The sequence below is a fragment of the Lytechinus pictus genome, chromosome 11 (assembly GCF_037042905.1).
Source record: "Lytechinus pictus isolate F3 Inbred chromosome 11, Lp3.0, whole genome shotgun sequence".
NCBI lineage: Eukaryota > Metazoa > Echinodermata > Echinoidea > Temnopleuroida > Toxopneustidae > Lytechinus > Lytechinus pictus.
Window position 1 is genome coordinate 6,273,237 of NC_087255.1, and position 22,769 is coordinate 6,296,005.

A 22,769-nucleotide genomic window follows, 5' to 3' on the forward strand; every position below is an offset into this window, starting at 1 on the left:
AGAAATTTCGCCTGTTCGCTGCAACCGATAGGTGGCGCACCATATTGTGAATCCACTGGATTGATTGCAAGTTTCTTGCAATGCCCCATATTTATATTGATTGATTTTTTTAATGTGAACAGGGTTATGCCCCATAGTGTTGATTTTTTAAATGTGAACAGGGTACTGTTTCGCAACACCGTGTAGTAGGTCGATGAGGTCATGCTTGGTGAGTTTTAAAATGAATCCAGTCGGGTGATGAAAGTTCATTCTTAATTACTCTGCTGTATCATCTGTTAGATTCCCATAGAGTTCAACACTAAAACAATAAAGGTTAACACATTGTAATGTGTACATCATAATGAAGTACAAGTTCAGTCTACTCAGACAAGTCTTTTAAGCATAATGTAATTATTATTTTTCTTAATGAAAGTATTCTTGTTTTTTAAAGCTATAAATCACTGATTAGGCATTGGGGTAGATAGCATAGTAGTTTGCTGCTTAAAATGCTTGTTGATCTTTTTATCTCTCTCTTTTTCTTCATGAAATATTGTTCACTTCAGCAATTTGTGAAATTAAAAGAAAAAAAAATAATCCTAATTATCACCATTGTCATCACAATTACTATTAGCAACAGCATTGCTATCATCATCATATTTTATCATTAAAATCATCATAATCTTCATTACCATCATCATCATCATTATCATCATCATCATCATCATATTCATCATCATCATTATCATCACCAACATCACCATCATCATCGTCATCATCATTAGCATCATCGTCATCATCATCATCATCATCATCACCACCACCACCATTATCATCATCATCATCATCATCACCAACACCACCATCATCATCACCACCATTATCATCATCATCATCATCATCATCATCATCATCATCGTCATCATCATCATAATTCTGCTCCTACTCATCATCATCACCACATCTGCTAATGGCATATCAATGAATGAGCCACTCCAAGTATATTCAATTCTGAATTATACACGAGGCGAGATTTGTTTTCTTGATAAATTCCTGACGAGTGTGTTGGATCATAGTATCCGACATGACAGATGTTATGGAAAGCTTTCGCTCCCACCAGTCGTATGCCTTCGAGCGCCAGTGCGGTACGCCTCCACGGGAGGTCAGTTTCCATTAGACCACGTTTTCAAATTACCCCGCTACTACTAGTCTGGTAAATTACCCTGTTCAGGACTATCTTGAAATGATCAATGATCACATAAGCTGCATATACATTGGTGTTAACATTTCACCAGTCAGTGTCCTGTGAGAACCATAACACCAAGCACTTTACACCAGTGTTGAATTCATGGTGAACAATACTGAACATACATCGATTATTATATTGACAATATTTGGTGTTATATTCAAACACCAAGGTGTATCTTTAAACACCTAAGTATGTGGTACAACATAATACTGAAAGGTGTCGCTTTTAACACCTTACTTTTAACAGTGTGTAATATTAGATTTATTTGTAGGATATTTTCTACACTTCATCTTTTGAGATTACAAACTTGGAGCCAACTTACAACAATTCTGCCAAAATAGCATGCCATTTGGCGAATTATCCTGCTAATTTTAAAGTATAGATGAATTTGGAATTTGGTTAAGGATGAGTAATTCATAGGGCAATACCATACCACACTCGTCACACAATGAGCCAAAGGGGTCTACATGGCAAAAAAGTTTTCCTTTTTTTGTAAATTTGGTGCATTAATTAATTAGATTTCGATCAATAATACTAGATTAAACAAATATAAAAGGCATGGATAAACACTGATTTGACATTAAAATCTCTGAGCTCAAGGTTCCTATTGTCACCTACAATGTAATCTGTGACATCATAAAATGAAGCCCTTTAAAAATTGCATCTGAAAAAACATTCTCTTGTGCTTAAAAAAGGGGAAAACAAAGTGACAAGTATCATCATCTCAAACTAATCACATAAACTACTTGTGCTAGAATTAGACCCCCCAGGATTTAAGTTAAAAGATGATGATTTTTCATTCACAGATATCTTGAAAGTGTCTGCTCATTTTTTTCCTTTCTTGGTATTTCTTTTTTATCCATATGGACAATATCAAATACAACACACACGGAAGTTCAGGATGTTCATTAATTAAATAAGACCTTTGTGATGTTAACCAAGGTCTCCATCTAAACATGTACGTAGGTCAGAATCGGAAATATCAAGCAAACACCGGCTGGTGGGGAAGTATCTCGTGTAAGAAGTCGGCAGGCAGGGGCCACCGAGACTGAGTATGGCCCTTTGACGCATACCAATCTACGATGCTCAGCTAAACGTTAATTGTTGAGATGATTACTAGCTCACGTAGGAGGAGATACACTGGACAAGTGTATTGCATTAATATGACGCTGACAGACAGCGTTTTCAGGCAGTGAACGTGTACATTAGGCATATATATGCACTTAAGCTCGGCACCATTCAAATGAGTTAAAACTTTAAAAGCAATATTATACAGAATCTCAAAATAAGGGTTTTTATATGGATGACTTCTCTGTTTATCGATTTATTCCCCCACTGATTGGGATACAAAAAGTCTGTTTTACTGCCTGCAAAGTGCAAATATTCCTTATCCTCCATTTAATGTGCATTTACATGATGCTATTGTGACGTTTTTGCACGTTTATTTTGGCTGTTTTACAATTTTTCCATTAAAATCTCTTTATGACTCGAACTCCAAAGTATAAGGATAGCCAGTTGTAAGTTTTACAATTATTCCCATAGAATTCTATTCATGACTCAAACTCCCAAGTATAAGGATAGCCAGTTGCCATCTAATTTGCGGTTATTTGCCACAGAATTTGACCAGGGGCAAAAAGAGAGGAAGTCAGTGTATTCGCACACTGATGAGCTCGCTCACACAAATAACATAAAACTAAACACCTTGTTTTATGCATTACGAATGTAAAAAGACTCATCCTGCTAACAAATTAAAGATAATTTATGATCTGATTAACTGAGCAATTTTCAAGATATCAGATTACAATCTTATTGGGGGGAATTAACAAGCTTACCATTCTATCTAAAGACAGAATCTATGCTAGCAGTAATTTACAAACTAATGAATTCTTAATAAGCCTTAATGAGCCTCATTATGATACGATCAAGTTGTGGTATACATCCTCAACAATATCTCGGAGAAAAACTGGTTTCCAGTGTCGATGAACTTGGCTGTGATGTGCCTCAACGTAGGATTCTGAAATTAAAGAACTAATCTAACTTGGAGTATTTACAAAACAGTTACATATTCTGACTTGTAGGCCGATGAACTGTAATGTGTGGGTTTTGTACTTCTTATCACAAGTATCAAATCCTGACTAGAAAAATATCATAAAACATTAATGAGCTAAATGTTCTCACTCCACAAATACATTAATGTATAAACGCGTTTCATGAAATTTGACAAAGAGAGGGAATTTCCCTGCACCCCGGAGAATACTTTCCATTTTATATTTTGTTTGAATTCAGTCATATAAGACTATTTCCCCTTTGCCCTCTGGATTGGAGACAACATTTTAATTCTTGAAAAAAAGTATTGTATAATCATAATTCAATTTCTTATCCATGCATGTGCTGATGACTTCTAAGGATGGTCATGCACAGCCACAACTGAGAGGGTTCAATCTTTTATAATGATTTTGCTGATGAAATACAACTCAATTTAATTCTTGGACATAATACACACAATTACAGAAATTTCGATTAATTATATGATTACAATGTGATATCATCAAGTGCACATTTTCAAAATAGGAATGATTCCTTAAAATCATATTGATTTACTCTACATAAGTTTGTGATATAAAATTTCATTCTTTAACACATATGTATTACGAATAGTAACCAGGAGTACGAAACCTATGGCATTTGCAGAATTTAGAAGTATGTGGTTAACATCATTGATAACGGAAGAGCAATGTTTTCAATTATGTTCATACAAATTTCATGTGAGTGGCAATATGTTTACCATAAGTCTCCAATATCAAGATATCAGATATGCAGTTTCACTGCACTCCACTAATCATCATAATGAATAACACTAGAAGAAAACAAACAGTACTGATTCAAATTTGCCATTCCCTGGGCATACATGGGAAACCAAATATAGATATAGATAGATATAGATAATTACCCCCCAAAAAAAATAAAAAGAGAAGATAATATCATAATCTTTCTGATCTTGGATATTCAATTCAATTCAATTCAATTCAATTTATTTTCATTCTTCAACATAATACAAATAATAACATGATAAATCAATTCAATTCAAATAAAAGCATGAACAAAATTCAACATTGAATAAATAATATACATATTCAATAAGTGATTCAAATATAAATTAACATGCATGTCAAATTTAAATCAATATAATCAATATAATTAAATATATTTAAATCAATGTAATCATATATCATGAGAAGAATGGAGGGGTCCACTGAAAAGCAAAGCTTGTAAAATGTGAACCCCTCAAAAAGATAGGATAGAAAAAATATTGAAATATACGTAAAGGAATACATGAAGATTATTAAAACAATTGACACAATTCGAATGGACTCTCTCGAAGAGCAGTTTTTATGCTCTGAAGAGACCATCCTGCCTAAAGAAAACAGAAATAAATAAATAAGTAAATATATGAATGAATAAATAAATAAATAAATGGATGGAGGGATAGATTGATAAATAAAATAATAAAACATCTAGGTGATTATTATTTATCAATAAGCAGGGGGAACTAGTGTACTGACAATAAACATATACAAAAAAACACACAACCATCATTCATGTACTGACTTTATAGTTATAGGTACATTTGTTAAATTTCTTTTCAAGACAAGTACTGAGTAAGCTGCTACCAGAAATCTCTCTAATGAATATGCGATCAGTTTGAATATGTTAAACAAGAAAACTTTGGTATTTGAATTTATGATGCATTCATGTTAAACTTTCTTCAGGTTAGCAGTTTGTTGGCTTCTTCTTGTAAAAAATAATATCACGAGGCCTGTTGATAAAAATGCGCGACTGAATCGGGTGGGGTGGGGGTTGGGGCGAATTTCACCCCGAAAGTCCAAAAGAGCCCAAGAAATTTGCATAGGAGGACCCAACGTAAAATGTAATACAGAGGAGCAAATGTTGGCAAGATAAGTAGGTCAAGAAAGTTTTTTTTGGTTAATTTATCAATTGCAACTGATATTACTATGAGGAAAGGGTAAGGCCAATGTGTATGTGTGTGTGGAGAAGAAAACTTTGTTCTTAGTGCAGTAAAAACTTACAGGGGTTTGAAGCGGGCCCTCATTATGGCTTGCTGTAACTCCAGTTTCGATGCTTTATCCATCTTGGATACGTAACTACCGTGAAACTTCCAACCAGTCATATAAGAATCATCCAGTGACTAATACACGCGACAAATACGTATATCCGCACCAAGACAACAATGTCGCTTGACGAGCTGTGTTGCGTTTGAATCTGTCGGTTTGGGTTTACTCCTTTTAATACTCCTGTGTACAATCGGTGAGATATATCGGGCAATTCCGGATAGTGAAATCGTAGGGGTCTGGTGTAGAAGTGAAAACAGTTTTCACATTGCGAACATTCTCGCAATCTCTGGCAAAGGCCGAGTTACCTGAATGCTGACTGTTCTCCTGGTTAAGGCAGGTTGGTCTTTCGCTGTTTCTGCTTTCTTTACGAAGTAGACACGAAAGTAGCGATATCACATTACTCTGTATGCTCAATGGCAGTCAAAGTTCCTAGGATTACAATCCAAACATCCTTTCCTGGCTTGCACATTTCATGGCATTAACATAACAACAAAATGGGAAATGGAGCAGTTCTCTTTGTACAGGGGTGGGGGAGGGGAGGGGTGGCACGTGGGTTTTGGGTGACGTCTGTCGGTCAGGCCAACACGGTGACAGTTTCCAGGCAATCACGCAAGCATTTGTATCATTGGTCAATGCTGTTACAGCTAGTTAATACCACAGAGATGCCTCCACCAGATGCACGCAAACCGAGCTGCAAGCTATATGCTGGCACGATACCAATTAATTCCACACACATGTGTCTGTCTCACAAATGTAAACACAAAAAAGGATGGGAATGGCTATGAAGAGGCTGATTTACGGGCATACACAATTTCAAAGTACAGGTACGTACGTGGAGTACAACCTTTTTCCAATGCACAACTCTGCAAGCTTTCTTTGCATCATCAGTTGGTCTTGAACTGAAGTTTTCCTTCTCTTTTTTTCTCTCCCTCTCTCTCTCTCTCTCTTCCGAATGAACAGAGGTCAATAAATGCATGACAATGACATTCATCACCAACTTCACAAACACAAGAATTTGGTGACGTCTGACTGGCTATGGAGAAATGAGGAGGAGGCGGCAGGGGGGGTGGGGGTTGGGGATTCCATCCTTGGTCTACGCATACCACCAATTTCTCACGAAATCCGACGGACTGCCAAGTGAAGGGATTAGGTCGGTTGTAAACAATTCCATAACTCAATGACGGACGCATTGCCCTGTGGACCGGAAATGATTTATTATCAAATATATCATTATTGTAACTGTGTGCAAGTTCTGTAAGCAAATGAACTTGAACATCTCACTTCACACGAAAACGGAATCGCTCAAGAGTATTGTGCAAAGAGATTACGTTGGCTGTAAACAATTCCATAACTCAGTTGACATGTTCACATCTTGTAACTTAGGAAAATACCAGTTTAACCTCTCTGATGCGCATTATATGCATTAACTGATCTGAAAAGGTTTTTTGTAGTTATATGCCTATGATAAGAAATTTGCACAGGTGTGGCAAGGAGTTACCCCTTATCTGTGCCAAAGGCTGCGCATTCCTCGCTCTAAGTCTGAAACCAACTAACTGGTCAAAATGACTAGATCACCAGTCAGCTGGGAGCAACTGATATGCCTAGTCACAATTCACATCATATATGTACTAGCCAAAATGGTTGTGTTATAATCAAATATGATAAGAAAAAAGTAAAATATTATCAAAATTATTAATATACAATTGCATCATAGTTCATGCTGACTTTTTCATCTATTCATGTTTTAGCTGACTTGTTTTAAGAACATTCCTGCCTCAGATTGAAGACTTTTATAACAGCTTTCACACTGCCATTATCTTGACTACCTTGGACAAATCCCTTCAAAAGTTCTCATGATTTTAAAAAGCACTTTCTAATTAATTAATTCATCATTTCTCTTGGGGGATTTATTATAATTATGTTGTTTTCACACCAGTAAAATACCTAATATTTCCTGATCAGGTTTGAATTCTTCATAAGACTTGATATATTTCCTTATCCGGGAGGAGTGAAAGTAACTGGTGCCATCACAGAAGAATTGCTTAGCGAGTTGATACAGGATTTATTATCAACAATATCATAAATGTGTGTACAGGTCTGCTAGTAATGAGCTTGAACTGCCTGCATAGCAACACATAAATCAAGCTCAAATGTCAACATTTCATGACAAATCACAAATAGAAATCCTTGATCTTAAATTCCTTTTCATGGAACAGTGGATGAACAGAACATAATATGCTACCGGATTTAACTGGAACTGGGGAAATATGTTGCAACAACTATGATTGGAACTGGGAATAAATATGTGATCAAAAAATAGATCAAAGAAATGTTTTCATATTTAATATTTGAAAAATAGTGTTGTGTGTGGGTGTGTGGGTGTATGACTAGTCTGGAGACACAGACCCTGGTTTTTCGCATGACAAGTGCAGGGTCTGAAGTAGGAGACTAGATTCACTCTAATTTGCACACAAACACATGTGGTTTGGAGTTTAGTCTCCACACTATACATGGTATGATTTGTTAAAGTGTCAAATTTGAGTATGTGCTCGAAGACTAGTGTATGATGGGGGGGGATAGGGTTGGGTTATGCCATTTTATGCTAGATACAGAAGACCAAAATAATGAGGACACGGTAGGAAAACTTACCACAGCTATACCAAAGATTTTGACGTGATATAAATAGCTTTGGTGAAAGGAAATCCATTCTGAACTTCAATAAGGAACTACCAAACCGGATTTGATCCCTGGCAAGATACTGTCCTACATTTCACTCAAAGGGAAAGATCACCCTAAAGTTTAACATCACTGCTGAAAATTTTGCAAGGAAGATAATTCAGAGGTTTTTTTTTCCATTCAGCATAAATAATTAAAGATCTAGTTTTTTGCCATGTGCAACATGTAAATAATTATTATAGCCCTGTACAAAAGTGAAAATATGGCTTTGTTGCACTAACAAAATGATCTATTGAAAGAAAAGATATCAGCTTCTAGTTTGTATTTTTAAACCCAGCTAACTAGAAAAAAAGGTAAAATTCTGTCAGTTACCTAAAAATTTGAATATTCAGATGATTTTCTAAAGCCTGACTGACAAATAGATGGATCTTTTATAACCCAATGGGCCCTATATCATAAGTTCTTGAATTAAAGTTTGTGAAAATTGAGATTCTCAAAATAAATCTTAGAAGTGACTTAAGAATTATAAATATTTGTTGAAATATGTGACCATTTTACAGGCTTACTTTAAAATGTTTTACAGTATCTGAACTTCAGAATACACTCATTCCTCACCACTGTCATGGCCCCGTGCACAACATAGATAGAATAACAATGAGAGCTACATTTTGTGATGCGCGGTTCTCCGTGAATACATTTTTCATTTCATCAGAGTCATGCTAGCAAGTGGAGCATGGCAAGATGCAATGGGGGTCCAGGGGTGGTGAATAATAATTTATAATTTACTTCTCTTTTTATTTCGAAGTTTCAGGGGCGGATCCAGGATTTTCCTAAGGGGGGGGCACATTTTCCCAAGGAAACTTTGACAGGCAAAAAAAATGGTCCTCGCTTTCAAAAGGAATAAGGTACACTTGTGTTACAACGGCAAATTTACATTACAAATTTTGATTATGCCTCTCAAAAAGGGGGGGGGGGCATGGGCCGGATGTGCCCCCTGGATCCGCCAGTGTGAAGTTTTATCCTAGAGTTTGGCATCCTGTATTGAAGAGCCCCCCCCCTACCACAATTGTCAGTACTGTATTGATTTTACCTTTTCTTAAAGTCAACTAGAATTTGTTATCCTCTTTTTTTGACAAACCACCCCCCCCCCTTCTCAAAAAATCCTGGATGCACATAAACTTTGAGCACTAGTAGGAAGAAATGGGGACTAGTCTGAAGAAGACAAACAGTGCTTTTTTATAAGAAAATGAAAGCTGCACTTAATAGGAATAACAACCATATTGCAGAATATTCGTTTTAAGAGACAGACCACGGTTCTAGTAAGATCCATGGGCAGACATACAAATCATCTGAGCAAGTCATCATAATTAGTAATAAAAAGAGTCCTTTGAAAAGAAGAATGGGAAACTAGCCTGTAACAGACAATTTTCAGAGAAATTCAGTACTCAAGGCCTCTAACTACTTGCTATTAAATCGTCCACTAATAAAGGATTTCTCTTGATCACTTGCTTTATAAAATGCGACCAGTCCTTTAGAATAATGAGTATTTTCAATTCAAGGGGGGGGGGGGGAGGACAGTGAAGTGCTGTTCATCTAAAGACAAGCTGGATAAATAATTGTCACGTAGAAGTGGGAATCTAGGATTCAGGAACAAACACTCCACATTGCCCGTCAATAGGATGGTCTCCATCAAACCCAACGTTTTTTCAAGCTCAAAATTCCAGCCTGATCAGACACACTGTAATAACTATCAAGCCCAAAGTGTAGATTTCACTCCAGTGTAAAGTTGTTGGTGTTATCTTAACACCTATAGGTGTTATTACAACACCTTGGTTGGCACTCCTCGGAGTTATGTTGAATCTCTAGGGTGTAATTTTAACACCAGAGGGTGTTTATAGAGACATTGTCTGGTGTTATTCTTAACACAGTGTATGTTGGAGGATCTCAGGTGTTGAATACACCACTAAGATTGCATATAACACCAAATAGTTTTCACATAACAAACACAATGTAATATAACATCAATGGATGTTTAATGATTACCATAAATTTAACACTGGTGTAAAATGCTTTGTGCTGTCCTCTCACAAGGCCCCGTGGGGAAGTTTTTTAACAACACAGTTCATGCAATGTATACACTGCAAAGACACCGCGTTGATTTAACACCAGCCCGGTATCTATATATCGGTCCACACCAGAGAAGCGTTGAAACAACACCAGTTATGAATCAAACTGATATGGTTTAACACTAATTGGGGTTGCTTAAATGCCAAATTGGTGTTAGCCTAACACCAAACTGGTGTTGTTTCAACACCTCTCTGGTGTGGACCGATATAGATACCAGGCTGGTGTTAAATTAACACCCGCGTTTTTGCAGTGTTAAGGATGAAAATTTCTTCAATTTAAGCTACCTATAAAAAAGTCAATTCCCGTCTTTTTGCAGGAATCTTGTTTGGCAAAATTGTCTAATTCTCCTTTTGAGCAAAACAATAGGGGTAGTGAAAATGATAAGCGTAGTGCATCCCAACTAAAAGCATCGTGTACTTTTATTGAGGTGTCTAAAATCATATCCCCATCAGCTCAAGTGGATAAAATTCTCACTCCAGCAGCTATGCGCTTAGATTGGTCATCATTTAGTTTATATTTTGTAAACATCCCCTTCTCTAACCTGATTGGTCATCACAACTCTCTAATGCCCCTTTTGTCTCCTTGTTTCTAGTGTTGCTGTTGCATGTCTGTGGTCTATATTATGATTGTTCCACTTTATATGTTTGTCATTTTGCCTCCGACGAAGATTCTGCTGGGATCGAAAGCTTAGGCCCCTTTTGACTCTCTAATTATTAATAATCATATAATGTAAATAAAAAAAGGATGGTCTTGCCCTGTAAAGCGTGTGCACTCAGGAGCACGTGTTAATCAATCCCGAGTCCTGTCCCATAATTCAAGTGCAGCTTCAGCAGCCATTACATTTAATTGTTAACCAACTAACATGGTATTTGGGGGGAAAAAGCCTACGTTCTGCCTTGTAATATCAACATAAATCCACAAAATGGACTGCTAATTGCGTCTTTATCGCAACACAGCTGAGGCTGGTAACTACAGCATTGGTTTCCCCCGGATTAGATTTGCTGGGTTTTTCACCAAACTCCAGTGGCTGATGACGATAAAACCAACAATACGATGGGCTCGGACCTCTTTAGACAATCACATTTGATTGGTTGTTAACATGTAGGGCAGCAAATCGTAGAAATCACATTCAGACTAAACACGGTTTGTTCTAATTTCAGGAATGATATTGACGTAAGGGGTGGAATGGTTGCATCAGAGATATTTTTAGTATTTAGGTTAAACACATACACGTAAATTAAGCCTAGGGGAATGGTTACAAGCTCCTATCAGCCAACTAACAAGCATTAGACAAAACATTTTGTTGATTAAATGTTCCATTCAACAAAGGTCTACCAATGTTTAAGGGTAGCATATTCCGTCTACCGGCAAGTACTAATCATTAGAATATTAATAAAACTATTCAGATTAGCAGATAGATTTGCCGTTTGTTTGTCAAACTTCCTTGTCTTGTTTGCCAAAGACAGACCAGGGCCCCAGTCTTACAAAGAGTTGCGACGATCCCATCAATCACAACTATGGACGGCCAGCAACGTCAACATCTATTATGCATGTTTGTTCAAAATATTTTCAAACTATAATATTTATTCATGCATACATTGTTTTCTTGAAAATTCACTATGCTTCTCTTTGTTTACAAAGGACATTGTGCAAATTTTCTGGTGGAAAAATTATGACTCTGATGGATTTCCATACAGTTACGATTGATTAGATCAATCGTAACTCTTTGTAAGACGGGGCCCAGGTATGGAGAAACAAGAAAAGTATCTCTGGAGCCAAACGGAAGTCATGGGACTGCAGGGCATGTCCTGCTTTATCTAAATCTTGATCTATACCAATATGATTTCATTTCCTGTATAAATGCTACCTGGGAAAAACACAGTAGGCTCTGCATCAGTAGAATGTGGAAAGAAAAAATATAATTCATAGAGAGAATATGCATTTCCTAGTATATCAAACACCTTGACGCTATATATATTCTGAAAATTTCATTTTCCTTTTAAAGTATCACATAAAAATATCAATCCATTACAATCTACTCTACATGATGGGGACTCCAGCAAGTACAAACTTTATTGAAGAGTGGAAAAAAAATATAACAAACATTTTTTAACCTAAAGGTCCAGGGTTCAAATCCCACCACAGCACTCGTGTCCTTTAGCATGATGTTTATCTACATTTGTCACTCTCCACCCAGGTGTAGTAAATGTTTACCTGGTAAGATGGATCCAATTCACTGAATGTTTGACTGCCTGATCAGGGTAGTGCTACTAAAGCAGACCTGCCAACCTCTGGGAATGAAAAACTGTATTCTGTGATTAAAAAAAATATATTTTTCCCCCTAAAAGTGTATTTCATAACAAAATGCTTGACGCACTCGCTCATCGCGGCGCTCAAGCTGCATGCAAGCTAAAATGTGCACTGCTCTTGCAGATGAAAAAAAAAACATTGAAACATGTGTATATCTCACCCTGGTTTTTACAAAATGATTGAAAAAAAAAACAAGTTACCTGAAAATACATTGATCTAATAACCATATTTGTGTACGTTTTTTTTTTTTTTTTTTTTTTTAATAATATTTTTTAAAGAAAAAACGTACTGCCGTATTTTGGTTGCAAAAGCATACTAAATACGCCTAAAACGTACTGGTTGGCAGGTCTGCTAAGGCCAGGGGGATAGCATACAGTGCTTTTAAATATTTTAGTGCTGTATCAATCGTGCATAGCATTATCTGAAGTATTATTTTGTGAATTTTCTTGAATATACTTACCTGTTTATCGGAGAAATAGCGGTGAGAGGGCAGTGTACCAATGATAGGGATGATAGATGCAAGGCCGATGTCCAAGTTTATGAAAAAAAGAAAATAAACAAGAAAATGTAATATTTAATATAAAGCAAAATAAAAATGATGGTTCCTCCTTTGGTTACTATACTCATAAATGAAAAATATAGAGGCAAAAAAATCAAATGATAATGTTGAATGAATGATTAAAAAGAAATTATAAAATTAATACAAAATTCATGTGAAGAATTGAGCACTATTGATTGCATCTTATTTTATTCAGAGTACAAGAAAATGAACATGGTACAATAAAAACACAATCTTCCTTCCAAGAAAATTGAATGGATTGTTTTACTATTTGAAAATGTTACCTTCAAACACATAAATGGGCGGAACTTATCACACCAATATTGATACACAGGAATGAAATAAAAGATGTAGTTGGCTAAATGCATGAGAAAATAAGAAATAAAACAGAAGGTAAGATAGAAATAGAGGACAAGCATAAAAGGCTATGTTGATGATATACAGGATGTAGGGAGTTATATTTGATTGTTATTACACTGTCAACTATACCTCCCTACATTTGGTGGCAGCAGTGGGATCGCTGTCTTTAGTTTTTAGGTTGATTGCGTCTCTCCCTTTAAATTAAAATGAGAAAACGAGGAGAGCATTCATCTAGATTCAATTTACGGCGTCCCTAGACATGCATGCTAACGACAGTTTCTATGCTGGCCAAGAAGAAAATCAATTATGGCCAAGATGCATCGAATGGGGACTTACAATTTCAAAATCATCTTTAGTCACGTTTTATGTGTTGATACTACAATGTGGTCAAAGTTCACTGACCTCAAAAGACCTTTGACATTGACATTGTGATTTTAAAGTGAGGCTTAACACTTAACTCCATTTGATTACCCTTGAATGAGTGTCATGAAATAGGCCGCCCTTTCACACAATATCAAAATCGTAATTTGAATGGTTCCAGTGAAAAATAATTAAGACAAATTTTTAGCACCTGTGAAACCAAACTAGAATCACGAACGCTAATCACAATCATGAATTCAAATTCGACTCCAGAGGTGAATTCCAGTCAAGTTTAACTCAAATTACGGTACAAAGTTTACGTCTGAAAGGCTTGACCTCTAAAACATCTTTTCGGGGGCAGAGCTTGCGCGACCTTTCAAGTACTTTTGTAGATAATACAATTGTCATGCACTCATTGTAATTTGAATTTGTGATGCAGTGCTTTAATTGACAACTCACCAAGGACACATACCACCTTCGCTCGGGAATTTGAATGCAAATCACAGTTTTCGAGTGAACGTGTGAATGATACGATGATTCTACAGACGAATTGCAATTATCATTACAATGATGATTCAAGATTATGTGCACATATTTTCCAAAATACGATTTTAGTGTTGATGCTATCAGGAAAGCGGTGGTTATGTTTCTGTTCTGCTACATAATGTAGGTGAAACAGTAAAGTGGAGAACTACAAGAGAGTGATGACACTTTTGCAATTTAATCAAAATGATTACAAATAACCAGTCAAGTGTGTCACTTTGAATACAGATGCCTATATCATTAAATAACAAAAAAAGAAGTATGAATACATCTGTTCTCATCTTACTTCACAAGATACTTTATTAGAATGTTCATGTTTATTGCATGTAGTGTTATAGAATGTGTATATTTTGCATGGGCAATAGGCAGTAGATAGTAGTGTCAGTAAGAGCCTTTTTCACTATGGTGCAGTTTACGGCTATTTGTATTTTTTTTTTAAGTAAATCTATTTTTCATTTTTTAACAGGGTAGGGAGGCCCTGTATAACATGATGTAACCTGACATTCTAGTCTCCAATGCATGTACATGTATGTCTCAAGTCCAGACAAATATAAATGTGAAGAAACGGATAGAGATGTACAGATAGAATGAAGCAATGAATGATTTGACCTGTTAGTTATTCAAACTCAATCAAGTTAATTGTTCATTTACTGTCATTAGAAAGAGGGAACACAACACCTGAAGGTTTAGAGAGAGAGGGGGGGGGGGGGGGGTGAGAGAGAAGGGGGAGGAGAGAAGAGATTGGAGGGGAGGGAAAGGGAGGGGGAGTAAGAGGGGGAGGGAGTGGGAGAGAGAGGTGTGGGGGAAGGCAGTGGGACGGGAGGGAGGGGGAGTTGGAGGGGGAAGGGAGGGAAGTGGGAGGGGAGAAGGGAGAGGGCTGGAGGGAGAGGGAGGGGTTGGAGAGGGGAGTGGGACAGGAGGGAGAGGGAGGGGAGGGAGAGGGAGGGGGAGTAAGATGGGGAGGGGAGGGGAAGTGGACGAAGAAGAAATTGGAGGTAGGGGAGGTGGCAGAAGGGGTGGGGGAGAGAAGAGGTGTAGAGGGAAATTAAAGCAGTAGCAGTTCAGCATTCACAAAATGGAGAGAGAGATAGGAGATACTGTTTAAAGGAAAATTTGATAGTTGACGAATGAGTTATTTCAAGAGGGCAGTGAATGTCACAACCCCATTACTCTGATTAACAAACTTGTCGTTAAATTGTGGCCAATTTGATGAGGGTTTCTTGACCCAGAGCTTGACTATATTCCAGCAAAGATGCTTCTGAAACACTTTCCATGATTAACTAACACCTACAGAGCAGGCATGATAGCTCAGTCGGTTGAGCAGTGGTCTCGCAATCGGGTGACCCCGGTTCGATTCCCACTTGGTGTGCTAGTGCCATAAGACAAGGCATTTATCCTCAGTACCAGGTCCCTCTGAGAGGACCTTGAGGATTTAATCCTCTTGTTGCTTGCTAATAAGCATTTATGCTTTCTTAGCAATCAAGGTAAAATAAAATCACTACCATTGATCATCTTGAAGATTTTTTTTTTTTTGGGGGGGGGTGATCGAAAAAATATATTAATTGGTGCCCTCAAATATATATATATTACTTAATATATATATATATATTACTTAATATATAGAACAAATAAAATAGAGAAAACAAATCATACAAAATAATAAATAAATTTATAAAATGAATAATAGAAAATAATAATAAAAAACTTTGCCAGTTACTGACAAAAAACTTTGCCAGTTACTGACAAATTTAAAAAAATGATGGGATTTTTCTTTTACTACCAGCAGATATGAACACAGCAGCTATGAAAATGCTCAAATTTCAGAATTGTAGGTAAAAAAAAGTAAGTCTGTTGTCTATCATTTTGAAAGGTAGATATTAATTTCAATGAAATATACTAAGAAATATCGCATATCTTTTTTCATAGCAGTGAATTAACATGGTTGTCCTTGTATCGCAGTTGGAAATAACAATGACCCAATTCTGATTTTATGTCAAATATTACAAAATGCATCAAACCCTAATTGGACAATAGACATATTAGTCAATTGCATTCTGAAAATTAATAGGTCTTTGAAATGAAGTTTTCTCTTTTCTATTAATCATATTCAATATATTTGTCATTTGAATAGCATCAATTAGGCTTACATCACAATTTTAACAATAGATTAGGTCTGAGTCGGGTCATCATGATACCCTATTTAAACGACAAGTCCACCCCCAAAAACAGTTTATTTGAATAAATAGAGAAAAATTAAACATGAATAATGCTGAAAACTTCATCAAAATCGGATGTAAAATAAAAAAATTGTGACACTTTAAAAGTTTCGCTTACTTTTCACAAAACAGTTCTATGCTCAACTCAGTGATATGCAAGTGAGAGAGTCGGTGATGTCACTCACTCACTATTTCTTTTGTTTTTTATTGTTTGAATTATACAATATTTCAATTTTTACAAATTTGACAATTACGACCTCCTTGCCTGAACCACAAAATGTTAAAATAATGGTATTCCACGTGTTCAGGGAGGAATAAAACTTTGTTTCACGTGACAATGGCGAGAAAATAAAAATATTTCATACTTCATATAATAAAATACAAAAGAAATAGTGAGCGGGTGATGTCATCGGTCCCCTCATTTGCATACCGAACAGGATGTACATATAACTTTTTTGTGAAATTAAGCGAAACTTTAAAATATTATAACTTTCTTATTTTACATCCAATTTTGATGAAATTTTCAGTGCTATGCTTGTTTGAATTTTCTCTTTCTATTCAAATCAGCTTTTTTTTGGGGTGGACTTGTCCTTTACGAATCATGCTGATTTTTCTATATGAAAATTGTATTTAAAAAAAAGGATCTCCACTGAAATCCATTTGCAAAGAGCTCTATATTTTCAATCTCTGCCTGCTATTTTCCTTTAAGCTTTCACTTTCGATCTCATTATATAGTATTTTTTTGTTTGGAGTGAATTTTAATTGGTTATCTATGGACTGAAAGTGTTTGTCACTTTGCTCTGTAATTGGACTTTTCTATTATCTTTGGGAGATGATTAAGTGCACATCTTATACACGATGACCTTTCCGAGACATATCGTAACATCAATCGCACTACCACTGGCGCGCATCACCTAGAAATCCATTACACTTCAATTGTGAGGCACGACATACTCCTTTTCCTGTTAGTTAGATATAAAACTTGCCATAACATGCACCTACAAAAATAATTTCAAACCTGGAAATTGGTTGTCTATTCTTTGGAGTGTAAAGAATTCACAACCACATATTCACTTTCTTGTTGGCTTGATTAACATTGATGGACTAACATGTACCTACAACAATAACAGTATACCAGGAAATGGGCAGAGAAGTCTGCTCTAAGAATTAAAAACAAAGTTCAATAGTATTCATTAAAACTGGATAGCACCATATTTCGAAAAGGTTTAATGCATCTTTTTCTACAGATAAGGTGTTTTCCTAGTAATATACATAATTTATTACAATCCTCCATTCAAAGACAAGAAATCTGAAAGAAGAATGCAAGAAGAAATGATTGACAGTTATTCACAACATTTTTATGTTGTAAATAGAAATGTACCTTAAGGGCAAAATATAGTAGTTGCAGCAAACAATTATTTCATGAGAAAGTCTTTTAAATCAAGGCAAATTGTCAAAATATTCTCTTACATGTAAACTTTCTTTGTAAAATCATGAAATTTTAGCTCAAAACCAATTATTCTGATGATCACTAACACAGAAAAGCACGTGTGGGACAGTGTATTAATATTGCCTCAAAAAATACCTGACATTTGATGGAATTCCGTGCTTATTTCGCTAATTTCTAAGCAATTAAGCATTCTCTTCCAGAGCAATTTGGCACATATTTTTATTCATACATACAAACACTTTGGTGGTAATTTCACTGGATTCTGTTCGAACTCATTTTGAGATCGTTACCACAACTGGTAATTATCTTTAATTCCCAACATAGTTCAATAAATTGGCATGACCTGGGTCCTTTAACACAAATGTTAGTGATTAATAGTAAGCTTGATTTTCATGTAAAATTGTACATTGTAGTCTATGCGATCAATCGTAAATAAAATATTCTGTGATGATCTTTAAAGGTATTGTTTAACTTTGTGAGCAGCCGATTAAAAAAATTCTCAAACCAAGATGAAACATGTGTACAAGTGAATGTATTAGAACTAATAAACCCTGAAAACAACCATTATTGAGAATGAAAAGCTAAAACTACAAGGCAAACCCCGATTTTGTAAATAGGCGTCTTATAGACGCCTAAATAGTACACATAAGTGTATGGGATGAAATTAAGATGGTGTTTTCGGTCACTTTATATTTCAATTTTTGAAGCACTAAATAATCATTTTCGAACGCAATTTTTTCTGGGCTTCATTTTTGTAACATATCACAGACACAGGTGACAAGTGTGACCTTCTAGCTCAGATTTTTTTAAAGTCAAACCAATGTTAACCAATCACTTTAAGCTTTGTATTACAGGCCTCTGATATCCTTTCCCTTGTTGAGGAAGTTTGAATAATAGAGGCTGTTCTCACTACGTTCCTAAAACTAGTTTACTGTAAACTAGTTTAGTGGAAACTAGTTTAACGCGTAGTGAGAACGGTCGAAGCGGTCTGGGAAGCGATCTTCCAAACCAGTTTGGAAAACCGCCTCGCGATGTAGTTTTCAAGATCACTTTGCCTCGTTAAACTGGTTTTAGCGTAAGTGAGGACACAACCGTTCTTCGGGAAGCGATCTTCGCACATTTTGAGCGCGCTACTCCACACGACAAATGTAGAATGCCTATGCTGCGGTTTCGAATTTCGCGCGAAACGTGTCACCCCACTGAGAGCATTTCCATAGCAACAAGAGCGCTTTACGTGAAGTGATTTTGAAAACCACTTTCGCGTGATCAAGTGGGAACGCTAGCAAAGCGATCTTCCAAAGTGGTTTCCTGAATCGGTTTCCAGTAAACTAGTTTTAGAAAGCGTAATGAGAACGGCCTCATAGAGCGATACTCGAAAACATAGTCTAATCCATTCTGGATCAGACAAGGATGAGAGCTAGAAGACTTGCTAGCTGAAAATGAGACAAAACAATCAATTTTGTAATGCAGGTTCGAAGCAAAAGCAGGGCACCAAAGAAAACAAGGTAATTCAATCCCCCAGCCTCTAAAGAAAGAATTACCGTTTCAGATTCTAAAAATCCCACCATTTTTTTATATTCAGTGTATAATGGTTTTATTCAGGGAAATCCCTGGTTTATTGAAGCCTAAATACCGAGTTACAATAAAATGATTTAAATCCACAAAAAGGCTAGCAGATGACATGTTTTCTGAATCCGAGGCAATATATTCAACTGTAACTGCTTACAACTCCTTATTTATCAGGAAGCAAAGTAAAAAAAAAATATATTAAAAAAACCAAGGAATTATTTCACCAATATAAGCAAGCATTTACAATATCACAGCAGAATTTTTTTTTTTTTATACACCTTTAACAATTAACTAATTTTTGAGGAAGGCGAAAAGTAAGGAAACAGATTTAAAGGTAAAAGAGTTAGTTGCAGCAAACAATTATTTCATGAGAAAGTCTAAAAAATCAAGGTTAATTGTCACCATATTTTCATATATCTAGATCTGGTACATTAATGTAAACTTATCTTTGTGAAATCATGAAATCTTAGCCGAAAACAGATAATTCTGATGATCACTAACACAGAAAAGTATATGTGGGACAGAGTATTGATATTGCTCGGAAAAATACCTGATATTTGATGGAATCCCATGGTTATTTTGCTCATTTCTCAGCAATTACACATTTTCTTCCAAAGCCACTTGGCACATATTTGTTTATATTCATACAGTATACAAACACTTTGGTGGTAATTTCATTGGATTCTGTTTGAACTCATTTTGAGATCGTTACCACAACTGATATTTATCTTTAAAATTTTCATAATGCTGTTTACTAATAATTAAAACAAGTGTTTAAAATCTTAAACAACAAAGGTTAATTCTTAAATTCCATTTTCAACAAATGGAGTATGGTTGTTTGAACCTTTAAACAACTACTATAACGTCCATACTGTACACAGCATTGTATAAAATTTTGGACAGCATTTTTACTGTGCAGCAATAAGGATATGGCAAAGAAGATCACTAAGATTATGTAAAAATTGTGATTTATGTAAGGGGCTATTCGCCAATTTGCCTGAATTTGATTTCCATTTTGGGGTAGGTTTAGTATTTGAATCTTTTGAAAGTTTATGTAACATATTGTATTTTTGATTGTTGTAAAGCGTGCAAGAACATGAGACCAAGAAAAATTGTCATATCATTGCTATTCCTATTTGTTAGAATGCAATGTAAATGAAACATCGCTAGAGGGTATTCATTTGTCTCGCAATCTACTATGGTCAACAAGGAAATTCGTGATCACTCTCGCAAAAAGTGTTCACTAGCTTACAAGTTCACGAGCTTTCGAGTGCCACTGCAACTCTTTATCAAGTGACGAAAATTATCTGATAACGTAGTCTATAAATAGACTACGTTATCATATAATTTTCGTAGACTACGTTATCAGATAATTTTCGTCACTTGATAAAGAGTTGCAGCGCGTGAACTTGTAAGCTAGTGAACACTTTTTTGCGAGAGTGATCACAAATTTCCTAGAAAGCTAGTGAACACTTTTTGCGAGAGTGATCACGAATTTCCTTGTTGACCATAGTAGATTGCGAGACAAATGAATACCCTCTAGCGATTATTTCAGTCCGCAATAATGAACCTATTTAGTATTAAATGAAACATGATGAAACATTTTCAAAGAATTAAAGTAAATACAGCTAAAGGAGTGATTCTTGTGAAATCCATTCCAAGTAATCACTCGTTTATCCCTCAAAAGCATTAGAAATCAATCATTACCAATGTGTGTTGACAGAATGGGGGCCAAGGGATATGTCATAGGACGGATTTAGTGGAATCGCTCGCTATCTTCTCAAATCAAGACAATAATATATTAGAATTGGTAATGAGTAGCCTTTTGATGAATACGAATTGCCAATTATACAGCATCTCACTGGCATATAGAATTATCTCTGTTTGCAATCGGCTGAGATGATGTACACAAAAGATGAATAATTATGAGTGGGACAACAAGATACATTTCAAGATATAGTGTTTGTGAAAAAAGAAACCAACAGAATAATAGATTGATATTCACTAAAATGAAATGAAATATCCCGGTGTGTCTGGTATCATGGTCTTGTAAATAAATCCTTAGTGTTTTAGTGTACAATTTGAGCTTCATGATTTTTCTATGCATTTGTAAGCGCATGAAAGAGAACAAAATAAAAGATAAAGAAGTAAATTCTGAAGATGAAAAAGGAGGAAGAGAAGAAAGGGAGGAAGGAGAAAGAGATTAAAGAGATGAAGAAGATGATGAAGAAGAAGAATAAGAAGAATAAGGAGAAGAAGAAGAGGAAGAAGAGGAAGAAGAGGAAGTAGAAGACGAAGAAGAAGGAAGAGGAGGAGAAGAAGAAGGAGAAGGAAGAGAAGAAGAAGAAGAAGAAGAAGAAGAAGAGGAGGAGGAGGAGGAAGAAGAAGAGGAAGAGGGAGAAAAAGATGGGATAATTTTAAACATTCAATCGCCAGGCCTTTGGTTTCAGTTGAATCCTGTCATGTGCCTCCAAACACAGCATGTAAGAAGATTTTTTGCCAAGAATGCAAGACATCCGTGCAAACTACCTGAGCTTAAATCAATAACTATCTTTAAAAACAGATCGATTCTCAGGATCAAAGAAATATCGTACCAATTGAAAAAAATCAAATGAAAATTCCACATTTTTTAAAAACTTCTTTACACTGACTTGCTTAATTCTTTAACCATACTTCTGTATGTCATTTTAATATAAATGCATATTTCAATTCTATTATTTTATTCTTATACTTTCTCTTTTTGGGTGGTATTCTTTTCTGGGGAGGGGGTTATTCATACAAATATTTTAATAAGAGGCTGCACTCTACAAGCTACATTTTTTTAGCACACTCCTCCATTCCCAATGTGTTTGTATGATTATCTTGAATATTTCTTTGTTTTGTTTATTAATCAAGATGTGTGGAACAAGACATTGTAAATGTAGGAAATGTAAATAAATGAAAAGAAAAATATGAAATAGAGTTCATATTCCTGGTCTTAAAATCAAATAATTTTATCAATTTTAGTATGTATACATGTAGTTTCAGCAGTTCAAATCTTGTCCCGCTGATGACATTCGATGAGGTACTGGGAATAATGTTATTTTCCGAATCTCAAATGTTAAATGTATTTCACAATGGTGCTGTATCAGGGAAGGTTTATTGTTACACTGCAAAAATGTCGGTGCTAATTTAACACCAACCTACTCTCTATATCAGTCCACACCAGAGAGGCGTAGAAAAACACCAGTTAAGAATCAAA

At 35.6% G+C, this 22,769-nt stretch overlaps 1 protein-coding gene across 2 annotated transcripts in view; it reads right to left on the minus strand.

Annotated features, from left to right (window-relative positions):
* LOC129270752 (3',5'-cyclic-AMP phosphodiesterase 4C-like) overlaps nucleotides 1-22,769 on the minus strand; it is a 214,652-nt gene that overhangs the window by 102,454 nt on the left and 89,429 nt on the right. Inside the window, exon 1 of one of the 2 annotated variants that reach the window (XM_064106516.1) lies at nucleotides 5,314-5,864. The exons of the other annotated variant lie outside the window; for it this stretch is intronic. Within the exon in view, the coding sequence (XP_063962586.1) occupies nucleotides 5,314-5,414 (101 nt within the window). The 5' untranslated portion in view covers nucleotides 5,415-5,864. Of the gene's footprint in view, nucleotides 1-5,313; nucleotides 5,865-22,769 lie in introns of those variants that run through there. 2 annotated transcript variants of the gene reach the window in all.